Source organism: Macrobrachium nipponense, chromosome 41 (assembly GCF_015104395.2).
Source record: "Macrobrachium nipponense isolate FS-2020 chromosome 41, ASM1510439v2, whole genome shotgun sequence".
NCBI lineage: Eukaryota > Metazoa > Arthropoda > Malacostraca > Decapoda > Palaemonidae > Macrobrachium > Macrobrachium nipponense.
The window spans coordinates 39,751,552-39,768,723 of record NC_061102.1 but is presented as its reverse complement, the minus strand read 5'-3'; the positions used below and the strand labels follow the sequence as shown (position 1 = coordinate 39,768,723).

Sequence of the window (17,172 nt, the reverse complement as noted above, 5' to 3'; positions counted from 1 at the left end):
GGGCAGTCTACACGAATCTGCAAAGTATTCCTGTATGAAACACTGGTAATTGTACAACCAAAAGTTACGTGGCAATATGTAAGACTTCTACAGATGATAAATTCCTTGATATTATATAAAACTGGTTTAAACTTAAGTGCCGTTTTAGTGTAGCAAAATTCTATCAACTTTATAGTTATATCACACAAAATACTCAAGTCTCAAAGGGAGACATGAATCTAGGAATGGGAATGGAGTGAGAAAACAGAGCTGAAAAATAAGAATGGGTGCTAGGAACAAGGGTGAAGAGCCAACAGAACAAATGCTCAATTTTTGATACCTTATATGGCAGAATGACGGGCACAGTCCGTACCAGGTCGTCAGCCTAGGGTATGAAACAATTCTTCAACAATCATGAACCAAGCCAGTGGATTCATCAATCAGACTCGTTAGCAGAGTCTCAATAAAGTTCTTGACCTCTTCAGCGTCAAGACGATGTTTCAAGGAATGCGGTAAGCAGAGTCCTCAGGCACTGGACTACTTCCAGGTATCGGGTACTGCGAAAGAGCTGGAGTTGAAGAGCAGAGTCAACTGCCGCAAGTAAGCTATCACTATCAGAGCAATACCTCTAGTCTAGGGCAGTCTGTTGCGCCTTACTCGTCATGCGATTTGGTGGGCCTATCCAGGCCATATTTATACCCATATATTTGAACCTGTGGCATTCTGTCCAAACTGGATATTGTTGTTCTCAAAATCCAAGTCCGAGTTTACTGGGAGCCAATTAGTCTCAACTCCTTTTATCTTCGCTGCTAGTCACCTACCATAATCTGAAACGACATTTGAACAACGGCAGGGAGGTGCGAAAATGAAGAGAACAATATAAGTTAAGGTGGTTCAAGAGAGGTCAAAGGTATGCAGGTGCGAGAAGGAGCAGTTGGGAACTCGAGGGTACAACAACAGTGTTATGGGTCGGGTCAGATAGAAAGGAAGGGTAGGTCAGGTAGAAAGTTAGGGGTAAACCATGAGACCTGTGATTTTTAGCAGCTTGGCAAGAAGTTCTTACTTAATAGCTGTTTGCAAAATTAAACTGGAACCATTTTACAATAGGAAATGGGGCACAAGTCCCTTAAGTGTGATTAACCCTATTGTGGAGGTCTTGACATCTGTCAGCAGCCCACCTTGAAGGGGCATGACAGCTCATCTGTCATCCAGAAACTAATCCTAGGGAGAAGCCATTAAAAGGGTTTTTGTCTTTGTTAGTTATAACAATACAAAGGGGAGAAAACTACTAAGTCAAAATACTCTCAAGGGAACCTTTATCCGATCCTGATACGGAAGGGAAGTTCTCGACTAGTTCAAAACGGGGAAATCGGTTACTCTACAGGTTGCTTCCAAATTCATATTGCGAATTTTTACTTTATCAGGCCAAAACTGTCTCTCAGAATCTACGTTTGGCTGAAGAAAAGAAAAAAGAAAAAGGATCCAAAATGGATACTCATCATAATATATATACCCAGAACTCCAGAGTTATTGCTACACAACTGAATTAATGCTAATAATGTGGCTATTTTTTATATTAATCCAGTTGTCATAAATCTCAAAATTATGTATCATAAATCTCAAAATTTTGAATATTAACACCCTTATTATTTCAATTTATTGAGCTCCGTATATGTATATATACATTTAACAGCACATTTATGAAATTTTGGTATAGCATATATAAAAGATAATTTTTATTTGCACGGCAACATTCAATTAACAATAAACGTATGTGGAAAATAAAACTCTTTTAATTTCAGAATTTATTAATCACACTTTAAATATAAGACATTTTCCTATGTACATATATTAAAACATTAAATCCCTATATACAAAACTATACACTTTACTGCAATGAAATATGTTTTAGAAACTGCGTCACTGTAAAAGGAAAACTATATACAAGCAAGGTAAAAAGCAAGTTATTTTATCGAAAGAGTAACTGTTAAAGTATGCATGAGACCATAAGAAAAGAGCTTGAAGAATTTTTCACATGAAAAACTGACTGAATCTATTGAAGGAATTACAACATAGCATAGTAAAAACAAAATTAAGTGAGGAAACCTAATGACAGATCCAGATCATTGTAAAATGCCAGACTCAAAAACAGGACACATATAACTACACACAACTGAGTAATACATTTGACAAAATAAGTAAACAATCGGTTTCCTCATTTGAGAGTGAAGTAAAAATATGGAAACATCTAATAACTAAAGGAAACTGATAATTAAAAGTTAAAATAAAAATGTAATGTAATCTTTATGGACAATTTTTCAATATTGCAAAAATGGAAGGAGCAAATGGTTATACATTTGAAGATGTACAAACCATTGAAATGAAACAAAGAAGATGTAGTACAGAAGGTTACCAGGATGGGAGGGTTACCAAATTCAGATCAAAGCTTAGTTATGTATATGCCTGAGTTAGCTGAAGAGATGATTTGGCACTTCAAGCACTTCAGCCCCTGTGTAGTGCCAATAAATCATTAAAACTTCATATGATACATTCATAAAGCATTTGCTTCAATCAAGAATACAAAATAGATTTGTTGCATCACAGGTGTAACAGCTAGTATAGATCTAAACTAATAGGAATTATAATTTTCATCTTTTGGTTTAATAACTACGTCACAATGTAGTCCTTGATTATAACTCCATGCATCATTATAGTGATCCACCAAGGCAGAGTCATTAGTATATATGATTAAATGTTTACATTCCAAATGCTGAATGGAGAGAACATATTTCTATTTCTATTTCTGTGACTTCTGGTACTTGATATGAAATTATCAAAATTAGCATTAAACGTTGTCTTCATATTAAGAGGTTTCATATTAAGAGCTTTTGTATAAGTATTGGTAATTGCATTCAATTTCTATTGAGGAGAAATGTTACTTGCAAGACTAAAGTCTGTAAATCCAAACTGGATATTTCTTAATACCAAATAATTTCTCATGATACAGAAATTTACGCATGTAAATTGTAAAATCTAAATTTTCATAACTCATTTTGTCATTCATTGTTCTGGTTGTACCTGGTGGCTACAACTTGCATGACAGGCCTACATGAATATTTCCAATCTTTGGCTTTTGCTCTTAATGCCATAGAGTTTACCCTTTCATGATCAAAAAGTTCTTAATAAATAAATAAATACATAACTTCTAATTCCTGTGCATGCCATTGATCATGATGTTGGCAAGAGCTGGCCGTCTTCTCTTCCACATACCAACGGACAAGGCATGGAACTGAATGTATCGGAACCAGGCTTCTGTGCTTGTGCTATCACTGCCCTGAAAAATGAAAGGCATCATCTTACTAACAATATGAAATACATTCAACTGAAAAAAATTGGACATAAACATTTTTGGAGATCTCTTTTCAACTAGAATTCATAAGAGATCTCCAAAAATCACAAATACGCTATCATCCAAAACCCACTTTCTGGGCTCAGCCTGTGTCGCTCCGTGAAATGTCCCTTAGCACTCATTTCTAAGGTATAAATATTGCTATAAATACCAGAGAAAAAAGTTAAATGGTAATGCCAGAGTATTCTGGCTCGCTCACCTTTATTTTAAAGGTGTCGGTATGGTATCTGGGGCGAGTGGAAACCACTACCAGAGGTCCCTTGCCATTTAGTCTCTTCCTCCTTCAAAATCTAAGGCCACGCTACCCACTACTACTACGACTAGCGTCTTTGTTTTCATTCCTGAAGATAGCATTGTTGACGCCACACACGTTTTTCTCTCGTGCAGTGTTTTTCGTTTTGGAATTATCCCTTTACTTTACCATGGAACACCAAGCTTCTGCATCCAAGTTAAGTACTGCTATTTATGTTTGGGGTCATTTCAGAATGATCTTTGGCTAATAAGCCAAGTTATGTGAGTTTTTATATGAGCGGCAGCGAGAGCGTCGTCGTTCCCGTGCCGCCATTTCCTGACTCGTCGATCGCATGGCGGTCTTTTTCGCGCACCAATTGGTCCCCCATACTAATTGGGCTCAATTGCAGTTTTGAGCAGTACTTTATTTGATTTTATTACATGCAGTTAGTTTTGGCGTTTTTATTTTATTTATTAGTCCGCTCACGGGGAGATAGCCTACTCCGACCGCATGCTTTATGATCATAGCCTAGCCTAGTCAGATCACGTTGTCTTCGCGGTAGGATAACCTTTAAGGCTCTCTTGTCTTATTTACGTAAGAACTTAGTCCCTACATAACCTTTGTCGTCCTTGAGCTTCCCTAGCCACCTACCCCCCGATTACCTCGGCACGGCATATAGGCTAGCCGCTCTGAGTTGCTAGGCTAACACACCCAAATCTCTGGATTTGCGATTGGTCTAGCTTCTCTAAGGACAAACTCTTTCTCTTTCATACTACTTTTCTCTTTTCTCTCCTCTCCCCGTGTTAGGACAAGTTTTTATATATTATGTGTCGCTATTTATTTCACGGCTTCTAGTTGGCCATGGGCCTCCTTTGGATCGACTGCCCTTTCACACCGCGTGACTGTTCACCCGGCTGAGAGTGTCTCCAGCTGATCGCGTACGAGCCACCCTGCTACCGACCTCCCCCCCCCCCCCCTTAGTCCCTCCTCCCCTACCCCTAGCTCACCCACTTCGGTGGAGTGGCGACTCGCTCACGCTACCTCGGGTAGCCCATCCGAGTCTACCGGGGGAGGAGGGGGATAGCTGTGGAGGGGGTACACTCGGTGCGTGGGCCTGCCGCTACCACTACTGGGGCTAGGGACTGGTCCTGCCCACCCGAGCCACGGTTGGCCACCAGGCTCAGGAGGGCAGGATACCCCCCGACCCTCTAAGTAGTGTATCCCCCTTACTGCCTATTGTACCCCCACTTCCCATCCCGCTCCGGCGGCCTAGAGCTCCGGCTAACGCTGGATCTGACCTTGGGAAACGGTACATCCTTAGATGTAAAGGCTCCAGCTTTCTGTGGGATACTTTTATTATATGCATGTCTTATTACACTATCATAGCATCCATAATATTGTTTATACTTTTAACATTGTGTCGGCGGAGTTGCCAACTCCGCCAAGTTACTATGTCATCCTGGTACTTCCTCGCTCCTCAACCCCTGTACCTGTCATTGGGTTGTTACTCACTTCGGCACCTGGGGGCAACTGGAACTCCGGAGTCATAGTCCCCTTGGCCCGCCCGAGACGTCCCTACAAGGTATACAAGGCCCCGGAGCGGGTAGTGACGGGGTGACATGTATCGTACAATATACCTGCTACCGCCGGAGTTACTCTGGCAGCAGTATTATACCGCACGCAACCACGGAACCATTCCGAAGGTTGGTGATGATACTCATGTATCATTTGACTTACAGGTTACCTGTTGTCTGGAGGAGGGCTGCAACGCAGTGCTTCAAGATCCCTGTGCCAAGAAAGTCAGGAACCAGCCTAGTCACTAAGCCACCGGCTCACCATCCCGGAGCAGACAAGGCAAAAGCCACTCCCCCACTAAAGGGGTCGAGGACCAAGGTTCACAAGGAGAAGGCTCAGTCTTCCTCCTTTGATCCTGATGCTTTTTCTGCCAGCATTTTGCAGCAGGTGGGCAACGTCATCGGGAACTTGGTCCAATCCAAGTTCCAGGAGATGTTCACCCAACTCTCCAACACGGTAGAAGCATCGGGCCAATCCATCCAATCCTAATCGGAGAGGAAAGTAGCCCAGGAGAACGTAGTGGCGGGTATCCATGACACCTTGGCAGCAGGGCAATCACAGTCCGGACAAGCAGCTCTACCTTTGCTCATGCCAGACTCGTCCAACCTCCCTCCGTTTAAACCGAATAACCCATGGAGGGTAGCGGCACACGCTCCATTTTCAGGGGGTATGCTGTCTATTGAGGGTTGTGGAACTCGAAGACTAGAGGACTTCAAGTTCTATCCTGAGGGACTCCAGCCCCCTTTCATCGGTTACATTCGCTTAACAGATGCGGACATGATGAGGGAGGATGAAGTCCCTAAGGAAACTGTAATCCTCCCCCGGGAACAAGCCCAACAAGCTTGGCTCCAGAACTTAGAGGAATGGGAGTGCTTTAATACGAGGCTCACCGCATTTAAGAGTCCATTTACTATCTTTACAGCTAATGAGGGCACCCCGCTGCCACTCACCTTTAAAGTGGCGGAGTCCACTTACCAGGCAGCTATGAAGGATGAGCCATGCCCCAGCTCTGGGAGACTGAGCCAACTTCCCTTTTGCTCCCAGGATCTGAGAACTGCTTCGTTGAGGCAGCTCCCACCTTTACCGTAGGCAAGCTCAAGCCGGACTGCGCTACTGCGCTGTTCAGCGAGAGGTTGCCTAGACTCTCAGAGGGCCTGATACAGGCCGAGTATGACGCCCGGATGAGACTCAGCAGGTCCCTCAGTTCCCTGACTATGACGGAGATGACCTCTCTTGTCTACGGACAAGAGACGTTGTTTAAAGTCATGGCTAAGTCACTACTGCATACAATGCAGTGTGACTTATATGATTTCATCATAGCTCAACGGAACTGTAGGAAGCATGTTCTGGCAGAGGCCACAATCCGCCACGAAATGAACAAACTGATCGCCTCATCCATCCATATGGGGCACAGACCTCTTTCCCACTTCTGCGGTGAATGAGGTCTTGTACGAAGCCTCTAGAGTTAACCAGAGCTTGAAGGTCCAGTGGGAACTCGTCCCCATAAGGAAACCTGAGTCCACCGGATCGAACCCGAAATCCAAGAAGAGACCTAGGAAGTTCCAGCCCTTCCAGGCTTCTCAACAAGCTCTGATGCAGGCGGTTCTGGTATCCCAAGTACTGCAACAGTCTGCGTCTAAAGCACAACCTCAACAGCAGTTTGTGCTTTTGACACAACCGGCCCAGCAGCCCCAGGCCTCAACCTCCTTTGCTGTCTCTCCGGCCTATAATGAGACGTTTGAATTGCAGTCGTTTCAAGCGTTCAATAGGTTCGCCAGAGTGAGCTAGTGGTCCCTCCCGTACCCGGGCGCCGGAAGAGCCACTAGCCGGGGCAAAGGTTTCCGTGGAGCTCGCGGTGGATGCCCATCGGCAAACCAGTGAGAGTCCCAAGGTAGGAGGGAGGCTGTACCTCTACCGTCACCGGTGGGGATTCAGCAGTTGGGCACAGAGCATTGTGACCAAAGGTCTAGGGTGGAGTTGGCTTCAAGGTCCTCCTCCATCCAATGCCTTCTATCAAAGGCCAACAGCGGAATTGATAGAGTATACCCAAGAACTTCTTCAAAAAAGGGTAGTATCAAGAGTCAAGAACTTAAAGTTTCAAGGACGCTTGTTCAGCATACCAAAGAAAGGCTCAGAAAAGCGAAGAATAATCCTAGACTTGTCCCATCTGAACTCATTCATTCTCTGCGACAAGTTCAGAACGCTGACCATCTCGCAGGTGCGGTCCTTACTTCCCCGTGGGGCCGTCACCACCTCTATATAGATCTTACAGATGCCTACTATCATGTTCCAATAGCAAGGCGCTTCCGTCCATTCCTAGGCTTCAAACTAGAAAAGAAGGCTTACTCCTTCAGAGTAATGCCATTCGGGCTCAACATAGCGCCCAGAATATTCACAAAGTTGGCGGAAACAGTTGTCCAGGAGTTGAGAACCCAAGGCATAATGCTAGTAGCCTATCTGGACGATTGGCTCGTATGGGCCACAAGCGTCGAAGAATGTCATGAGGTGACGGTCAAAGTCATCCAGTTTCTGGAACGCTTAGGGTTTCAGATAAACAGAACCAAGTCCCGGCTAACGCCGGAATCTCGCTGGGCCTAGGTGTTAGATTTCTTTATTTTACACTTAACATTCACATCTCCCTATTAACAATTTCTGGACAGAAAGTAAATGAGGTCATCTACACATTCTTGCACTTCAAGTTACACTATGAAAGAATAAATTATACACCAAAAGTAATCAGGAGGAGTTTTAAGAAAATAATATTTAAAACCAGTTGTAAAACAAGTGTTCCATATGCTTTGATATTAATACTTATGATATTTCAATTATTAGCTATCATCTCCATTTAATCAAAATCATCATCATCTTTTATTCCTCAAAGAACAGGTAATCTCTACAAATAAAAACTTTAGTAACATATTACATTTCAGAAGGCTTAGATTATTCTTTTAGGCCTATAAATCATTTTGCAACATACAGGCAACTTAAACAGCCTAGAACTTCAACATTCAAAGAAAACTGGTTGTAATTCAAATTCCTATTGTATTCGTCAAAGAACAGGTAATCTCTATAAATAAATTTATTAGAAAACAGATATATCTCAGAAGGCTTAGATTATTTTTATAGGCCTATAAAACATTTTGCAACATGCAGGCAGCTTAAATACAGCCGAAAGCTTCAATATTCAAAGAAAACTTGTTTTAATTCATATTCCTACTTTGAGAAAGTTAAGTATATCTTAGTTTTACCAGACCACTGAGCTGATTAACAGCTCTCCTAGGGCTGGCCTGAAGGATTAGATATTTTTTTACGTGGCTAGGAACCAATTGGTCACCTAGCAATGGGACCTACAGCTTATTGTGGGATCCAAACCACACTATATTGAGAAATGAATTTCTATCACCAGAAATAAATTCCTCTGATTCCGCGTTGGCTGAGCCGGGATTCGAACTATTCCTACTTTGATAATGCTGCAGACGTAGTTATGTTGACCAATCTGAGGAGCATGTTAAGTGGCCATTTACCTTATCACACTGCACTTTGAATTATGCAGTGTACAAAAAGAAAATCAGTTCAAATCACACTGATTACGAAATATACTAATGCATAGCAGGGATCATATTTATATAACCATAAGAAAAATAGAGCTAGCTGTGAATTGACAAACTTTTCTAAGACATGCATGACATAAGAAGACAAAAGTTTAACATGACTTGGCAACCGTCACTTTAAGTCTGAGAATCTGGACAATACAAAAAAGAATCATGTCACATGAGATTTGAGCATCACTGTACATACACTCTTTTCATCTAACTATACTCTCCAATCTTTCAGTGTAACTGAACCACCTTAAAGCACACTGATCCTTCTTTTCATCTACACTGCCTTTTACCATAACATTTAGATATCTTCACATTTCTTACCATATCAGTTTTTCTTATACTAAAAGTACCAAGTGCATAACTAATTTTATGTTGTAGGAAGCCTACTAAAATTTGGAAAATATTGAAAGTTTTTATTTAAGCTTTTGGAGAGTACATTCTCTCCCTCTTTCTGAAAGAGGGAGAGAATGTACTCTCCGAAAGCTTAAATAAAAACTTTCAATATTTTCCAAATTTTAGTGGGCTTCCTACAACATATTAGAACACGGATACAGTGTTCAACTTTGGTGGTGCAGGAGCTAAGGTCTCATGGTATATTGGTGGTGCCGTACCTAGACAATTGGCTGATCTGGGAGTTAGATAAAGACAAGTGTATGCAGGCCACGGATAAGATCATGTCTTTCCTGGAACATATAAGGTTCAAGATCAGAAGGGCCAAGTCCCGTCTGACCCCGAAGTTCAAATTCTAGTGGCTAGGTATCCATTGGGACTTAGAATCACACACTCTTTCCATTCCATCAGGAAAGGGGAAGTAGATTGCCAGGGCACAAGACAAATTTTTAAAAATGCAAAAAGACTTCTAGGAGGAATCAAGAGAGGTTCCTAGGTTTGCTCCAGTTTGCCTCAGTCACAGGCGTTCTGTTGAAAGCCTAGCTTAAGGACATCAATCGGGTTTGGCGTTCAAAGGCCAATGCCAGTTGTCAGGTCAAGATCGCCCGGATACCTCTGCTCCTCAGGAAACGTTTCCGTCCTTGGGCAAAGGCCGCGAACCTAGCCAAGGAGGTTCCGTTGCAGTCCCCTCCCTCGTCCCTAGTGGTGCACAAGGGTGCATCACTCACAAGTTGGGGAGGTTATTCACAGCACGTGAAGGTTCAGGGAACTTGGTTCACCTCAGTTCCAAATGCTTCACATCATCGTCCTGGAAGCTATGCCAGTGTTTCTGACCTTGAGGAAGATCCGTCCTCCAAAGAAAACTCATATCAGGTTGGTCCTCGACGGTGCGATAGTGGTACACTGTATAAACGGGTGGTTCAAAGTCAAGTCATGTGATCACATGATGGTAGCAAATTTTTTCTCTAGCAGCCAAGAACACTTGGCATCTATTGGCTACCCATCTGGCAGGAGTCCACAATGTCGTAACAGATGCGCTGTCCCGATCAGTCTCCCTGGAGTCAGAATGGTCTCTGGAGCGAGAATGTTTCAAGAGAGTTTGCAGGAGGGTACCGGGTTTGGAAGTAGATCTGTTCGCTACAGAGGCAAACCACAAGTTGTCTTGCTATGTAGCCCCGAATCTGGACCCTCTGGCATACGCTATGGATGCACTAAGTATAGATTGGTACCAATGGAGAAAATTTTATCTATTCCCTCCAGTGAACCTTCTTCTGAAGGTGCTACACAAGCTGAGACCTTTCCAAGGCCTTGGTTTTCCTTTCTCCTGGAGATAGCTCTTCGTCCTCACCCTCTCCCGGACTTGAGGTTGTCACAACAAGTACAAACGAGGCCTGTGTTCGAATCCTCAGTTCTTCACAAACCCTAACTTTATGGATTTCATGAAGTTTGCAGGTAGGAGAGTAGGGGACATTGATCCACAGAACATTTTGTTCTTGGAGTCAGACAAAAGAGAATTAACACTTCGTCAGTATGATTAAGCAGTTAAGGAATCAACTACATTTCTCAAGTAATCAAATACCAAAGTAATGACAATGAACGTGGCTATACCTTCTTCAGGACTTTATTCGAACAAGGCTTGGCAGATGCCACGATAACAACCACTAAGTCAGCTCTGAAAAAGGTTTTCTTCTCGGGTTTGGTATAAATCTAACTGAGTCTTATTTCACGTCAATTCCAAGGGCATGTGCACGTCTGCGGCCCGTTCACAGGCCATCATCAGTGTCATGGTTTCTTAACGATGTTCTCAGGCTAGCTTCTAAATAGTCAACTAAAGTGTGATTATCAAACCCTTTTACGTAAGACACTATTTTTATTAAATCTGGCTTCAGCTGCCAGGATATCGGAGCTGTCATCATTAGCTAGGGACCGAGGGCATATAGAATTCCTTTCCTCAGGTGCCGTGTTGCTTTTGCCAAATAAAGAATTTCTGGCTAAGAATGAGGACCCTTTGGTGAGATGGTCCCCATGGAAGATTGTCCCGCTTCCGCAGGATACATCTTTATGTCCTGTTAAAAACTCTAAAGGACTATTTATCTAGGACATCTTCCTATTCCGGAGGCCGGCTCTTCATTAGGCAGAGTGGTGGTACCATATCATTACAGGGTATTAGACAACAAATTTTGTATTTTATTAAGAAAGCCAGCCCAGGGTCATTTCCCAGGTACATGACATTCGGGCTATAGTAACTTCTATAAATTTCTTCAAACATATGAACTTTGATGATCTAAAGAAGTATACTGGTTGGAAATCGCCCTCGGTGTTCAAAAAGCATTACCTTAAGTCTTTGGAGGGTCTTAAATATCATACCATAGCAGGGGGGAGACCAGTGTCCCCTGCTATAACATCAATATAGTGCTGTCCTTGTGTCATACGGATCTTTTCCTTTATGACAGCCTCATTAAGATCTTTTCCTTTATGACAGCCTCATTAATATTCTACCTACCTCAGCAGTTATATTTGTTATATATATTATTATTTCTAATCAATCTTGTATTTCATTTTAGGAAAATGTAGCTTGGTGTTTTCTCTGGTACAATTTCACGGAGCGACACGGCCGAGCCCAGAAAAGGGATTTTGACGTAGGAAAAATCTATTTCTGGGCGAGGAAGCCGTGTCACCCAGTGAAATCCCCCCTAGTTTCCCCCCCCCCCCCCCCCCCCCCCCCCCCCCCCCCCCCCCCCCCCCCCCCCATGCTGTGCACCAAGCTTCAATGCTATCGATAAGTATGACGTCACAGACACCTTCAACGGGGTAGCAGGGTGTGACCTATGGGTCAGCTCCCCGTATTTAGGGGATTTTGATGAGGAAAAGGCTAATTGGAGGGGTTGCTGTGGTAGTGTTTAACACTCGCCCCAGGTTTATACCGACACCCTTTTTTTATAGGTGAGCGAGTCAGAGAGTTCTGACATGTCCAATTTAGCAGTTCTCTGGTATTATAGCAATATTTTACTAGAAATAACGCTAAACGGACTTATTTCACTGGGCGACACGGCTTCCGAGCCCAGAAATACATTTTTCCTACGTCAAAATCCCTTTTTTCATATACATCTCTATAAGATTTCAGTGTCAGAAGTCAAGTGTTATAGAAAAACCTTCTCTCAGGTTGTAGAGCTTCATGGTGTTGAAGTGACAACTTCCAAGGCCCTCAAGAGATTTTTCTGGTGCTGTATTTTGAAGAACTTTCCTCATAGGACAGTCCAACTTCCAACAAAGGCTCATTAAAAAAAGATGACATTCATAATGCATTTAATGATGAAAACAACCTACTCACTGGCTTTTGCATCCTCTTCAAGAGTTAGTGAATTGCATTCCCTGTAGGGCAGTCTCACATACTAAGGATAAAACTTCAGTGGAACTGCCATCCACCCCAAACTTTAAGGTCAAAACTCAGTATGCAAGTACTTGGGATTGTCCAACAGATCTGTTATTCCAGCTCCAGCAATTTTCCATGCACGACATTTTACTTTGTCTTGTGAGAGCCCACAGAACACAATGTTATACTAGCTGAAACATTATTTATTATATATGCTCATTCCAGTGTCTACATGGATGTGGCTGTGCTGGTAAGGGTGACATACATGAAATCAGAGGCCTTCTAACTTCTCTAACTTTCCAAAGGATATATAAATAATGGGCATCATGAATACAAGCACACAAAAATATCACCCTACTTTTGACTTACTTTACCTTCGTGCCCTCGTGCAAAAGGGGTGGGTCTGTATTTGTGAGGCTATTGGTCACCATAGTTTGTGCTTTACTGACAGTTTAAGGTATTCAACTCTTCACTTCCTCTTACGAATGCTAACAATTTCTGTGACATTCATTACTATTCTCAAGAGAGAATTTTTTGAGGTTATTAGCTGCTATCTCCCAACTGAATGGTTACCTTTTTTTTCTATATCAATGATTTATAATGCCTATAAACCATCTGCTTTCCTCTTGGATGTGTGCCTACTCATCATCTCTTAGGAAAATATACGGATAACTGGTGCACTAATTCTGGACACCAGCACATTATGGCTTTCAGTTTGCTGTAAAGGCTAGAATCTTCTAGTACTCATACTCACATCTGAATAAGAATTCAATGTCACTAATGGATCTGATATGAACAAATTAATCTTCTCAAAATAATATACATTTTTCATACAAACCCTTCAGTCACATCCTAAGGGACCATCTTTGATCCCTTCATTTTCACAATATCATATTAAATCAACCTGATAGAATGAGGTGAACGTGCACATACAATTGCTGTACCTGTTGCTCTACTTACTCCTCATTCATTATGACTTCAAAATTGAGTGTCTGAGGACATCACAACTGTATTTAGGGCTCCATTATGATGTTTTAATATTTTAATGACAAACCAATAGATAACAATTAAAAGTCTGGAATAGACAGGTAATTCTGGTCCAACTTACCTTAAATATAAATGTATCTTTGGAATTAAGATCGGTGATTTCAAAGCATTCTGTCTCACCTTCAGCTTCCCATGCTATCACACATCGACTTAGAATCCATGGCTCTTGCTAAAAGACAGAGATTTATATTAAACTTTTATTTTTTTTCTCTCTGATTTCTTTGTTTTTGCACCAATGTTAGGAGAAATTTGGGCATGTTTAATAATGAGTCTTTATCATAATGGATGTCTGAATCATATGATTAACTGAACAGTAAACATACACTTTAATAATAATGTTGTTTCATTCATTTTAAGCAATAAACCATGTGTATACTAACCCTCATGAGAGCAGCTTTAGAAACCTTGTGATCCTTAAATGCAAGTACCGCAGCATCTCTAATTCCAAGATCTCTAGGAGTAACTAGACCATCTTCTGATATCTCATCCTCAAACACAGCTTGAGGCTAAAAAAAAAAGGTTTTCATCAGTAGCAATAATTACCAGATCTATAATAATGATAGAGAATCAGCTGGCAAAATAATATTTTTTTCTAGTACGATTTGAGAATCTTATGACTGAAATCAACTAAGTAGTTTTCTGACTCCTTATCCTGAGATTTATGCATGTCTTACCATCTTTAACTATGCAATTCTCTCTAATTTCCTCTCCCCTCAAAGATCCCATTTTCCCACTAGTGTCCCCTCCTCATAATTATTAGATACACGGGAAACATGAATGCAAAAAAACAAGTGATTTGTGCCAACATCAATGATCAAAAATACATAAAACACAAGATAACATTCATGAAAAATATAAGGTTCATGTCTTTTGTGGAAAATTTAAGTAAGATCTGTTTACTTTACAGGATGACACAAAGAAACACAGTAAATATGCAATACAAAGACAACATGTTTTTATTAAATAAAACTGGAGAGCTATGAGATATCAATGGGCAAATACTTACAGTTCCCTGAGTTATGAGAAGAACATGAACTGAAGCCATTTTCAAAGAACGTCCTCGTCGTGTCCAATTATTTGAATCAGGGGCTAAGCAAAATAGTCTACCTTCTCTCACAACTCTGGCATTGTCTTGGCTCCATTCTAATACCTCTAAGGCCAACTGAAAACAAAAATGTTAAAACTTAAGTTCAAAGTAAACATAAGTGCTTAAACATAAAAGCCTTCCTAACTGCTGTAAATAAACTGCAAGTGGTATGGAGTGTTACCATGATACATTATTAGATAAAAATGGTATTAGTACATAATCATTAAGAATGATGGTATCATAATCAAAGTTATATGAAGTACAGTATTTTACCATCTTTCCCTCACCCATAAAAACACAGATAAACAATGACTATGGATGCACTTGCACTTTCTGTTGAAAATACTTTGTAAAAACCGTACCATTAAGGAATGGAACAGACATATGGCTAATTCAAATGTTCATTAGTACAAAAACAAAATGCTAATACCTGGATCAAGATTTGGACAATCATTTTTAATGGGATGCAATTCAAGCTTCACCACAATAAAATTGAACCAAGAATCCATTAAAACCTCCAAGTAGTGCCAAACTTTCATCTACATATATTGAACAGTGTACTGAAGCAAACAGGAATTTATAGTAGTACCTTTCTTAACTTAAGATTGGTAGTATGATCATGGGGTTGAAGTGAACGTTTAAGAGGAGTAGCACTTCCAACACTCATCGAAAATCTTCGCCAAAGCTTAGTTGGACTGACTTCTTTTGTTTCCTGCAAAGAAAGAAAATAATGTCAGGCTTCTAAGAACATGGTAGGATCCAAAAGTGAACATATTCCTAACATATTCCTACAGCTCTACCATAATTCTAAAGACAGGATACATTAATCAGATGGATATTATAACAACCAACTAGAAAAAAAATGTTCTTCCTCTCTTCTTATGTAGCAACAAATGCTATAAATGCAGTAATTAAAGGGAACTGAAAACTTGGTTAAGGATGCTCTAAATTTGCAAATGATGTTACCGATCCCTGTGCTATTTGACAAGCTCTCAGAATAATCCTTCCAAATATAAATGACTGGGTTGGTAAAGAAAAGGTCAAATTCTCTGTCACCTTGACAAAAACAAACAAAAAATATCCCTCTCAATGACCTTAAAAAATATTCCAGTCACCTCTTATCACCCTTGAATTATGTAAGGCCTTTTATCATTATGTAAAAGCTGAATTATGGAAGGTATTTTATTTATGGCTTAGCAATGCAACAATGCAAAATATGGACACTATATTTTTAGTTTTTGGCATTTCAACTGAAAATTAAGAATTGCGGGGAGCTTGAAAGAGGTAATTGATGAAGAGGAAAGTGGCAGAAGAAACACCAGACACCACAAGAGATATAGAAAATAGCAGAGGGAACACCATTATGATAAAAAAGATTTATTCCAATACCCAAATAACAGGCTACAATATTTCATATGATTTTTGAAGAATCATGTTGAGCAGTTTCAAAGTTCTATGCCAAAAAAAGTCACAATAACAGGGCATTACATACCTGAAAGGGTTTAAATGTGCTGTAAAGTATTTGTATAATGTGAAAGAATGCAAGCTCTTAACCTTTATCTGTAGCTACCACAAAGGAAACAACTACTTATAAACTTCATTAAACTATCTTTTATACTAAGACAAGTTCAATTCATCAAGTCCAGTAATACAATACCCTTTTACTTACATTATTCATATGCTGTAAATGCAACTCAATTTTTTCTTTGGCTCTTCTGCAGTCTTCACGAGATGGGTGTGTAGGGGGTGTTGTCTTGTATAATCTAGCTAGTAACAATGGGTACTTTGTAACACGCTGAACAGGTACCTGCAAAAGTAATTAATAATAAAGAGGAAGTTAGTGTTGCTGAATTTAACAATAGACTTCTGCATAAAAAGTCACCTACTGGTACCTAAAAGTCCTTCTGACACATAATGGGGAAGGTCATGACTGCAATATCCAAAAAATTATGGAAAATTACTCAAGCTGTATACTGTAAAATCAAACATTGCATAATAAAATAGTTTACATATACATACATATATATGCAATAACAAATTATTTAAATGCTTCAATTGTAATAATGCCTCATCATAAAAATAAAGTTGCCTGAACTGAGAAAGATAGATTGGAATTTTTTACTAAAACAGAAACAAACCCTATGTACAATACTAATCTGATTGTTTTAATGAAGCATTTGAATTCATTAGTATGTATAATTGCAACTAGTAAATATAAGACAAATTTTATTTTAGGATAAAATGAGAAGTGCTTTAGTTTATCATCAGATAGATTTTTACATTTGATTATGTATTGGTAAAATGAGGAGTCATCTCCCTTTTTCCTTTACAACACAGTTTTTAATAACATAAAGCCAGTTTAAATAAAATTAACATTCCAAAAATGCAATATTTGTGGTCAAAAGTATCCCAAGATTCACAATCTTTTATTCACAAAAAAAGAAGAGTATCCTAGTGACTGAATCTGGATCCTCAGCT

General features: G+C 40.3%; 1 protein-coding gene across 3 annotated transcripts in view; it reads right to left on the bottom strand.

Annotated features, from left to right (window-relative positions):
* Window positions 1-1,769: 1,769 nt before the first annotated feature.
* LOC135212713 (dentin sialophosphoprotein-like) overlaps window positions 1,770-17,172 on the bottom strand; it is a 250,068-nt gene continuing 234,665 nt past the window's right edge. For all 3 annotated transcript variants that reach the window (XM_064246405.1, XM_064246407.1, XM_064246406.1), the window contains 6 exons: window positions 16,364-16,501; window positions 15,284-15,406; window positions 14,614-14,769; window positions 13,988-14,113; window positions 13,669-13,776; window positions 1,770-3,313 (listed from right to left, as the gene is read on the bottom strand). In XM_064246405.1, the coding sequence (XP_064102475.1) occupies window positions 3,185-3,313; window positions 13,669-13,776; window positions 13,988-14,113; window positions 14,614-14,769; window positions 15,284-15,406; window positions 16,364-16,501 (780 nt within the window). In that variant the 3' untranslated portion in view covers window positions 1,770-3,184. The remainder of the gene's footprint in view (window positions 3,314-13,668; window positions 13,777-13,987; window positions 14,114-14,613; window positions 14,770-15,283; window positions 15,407-16,363; window positions 16,502-17,172) is intronic.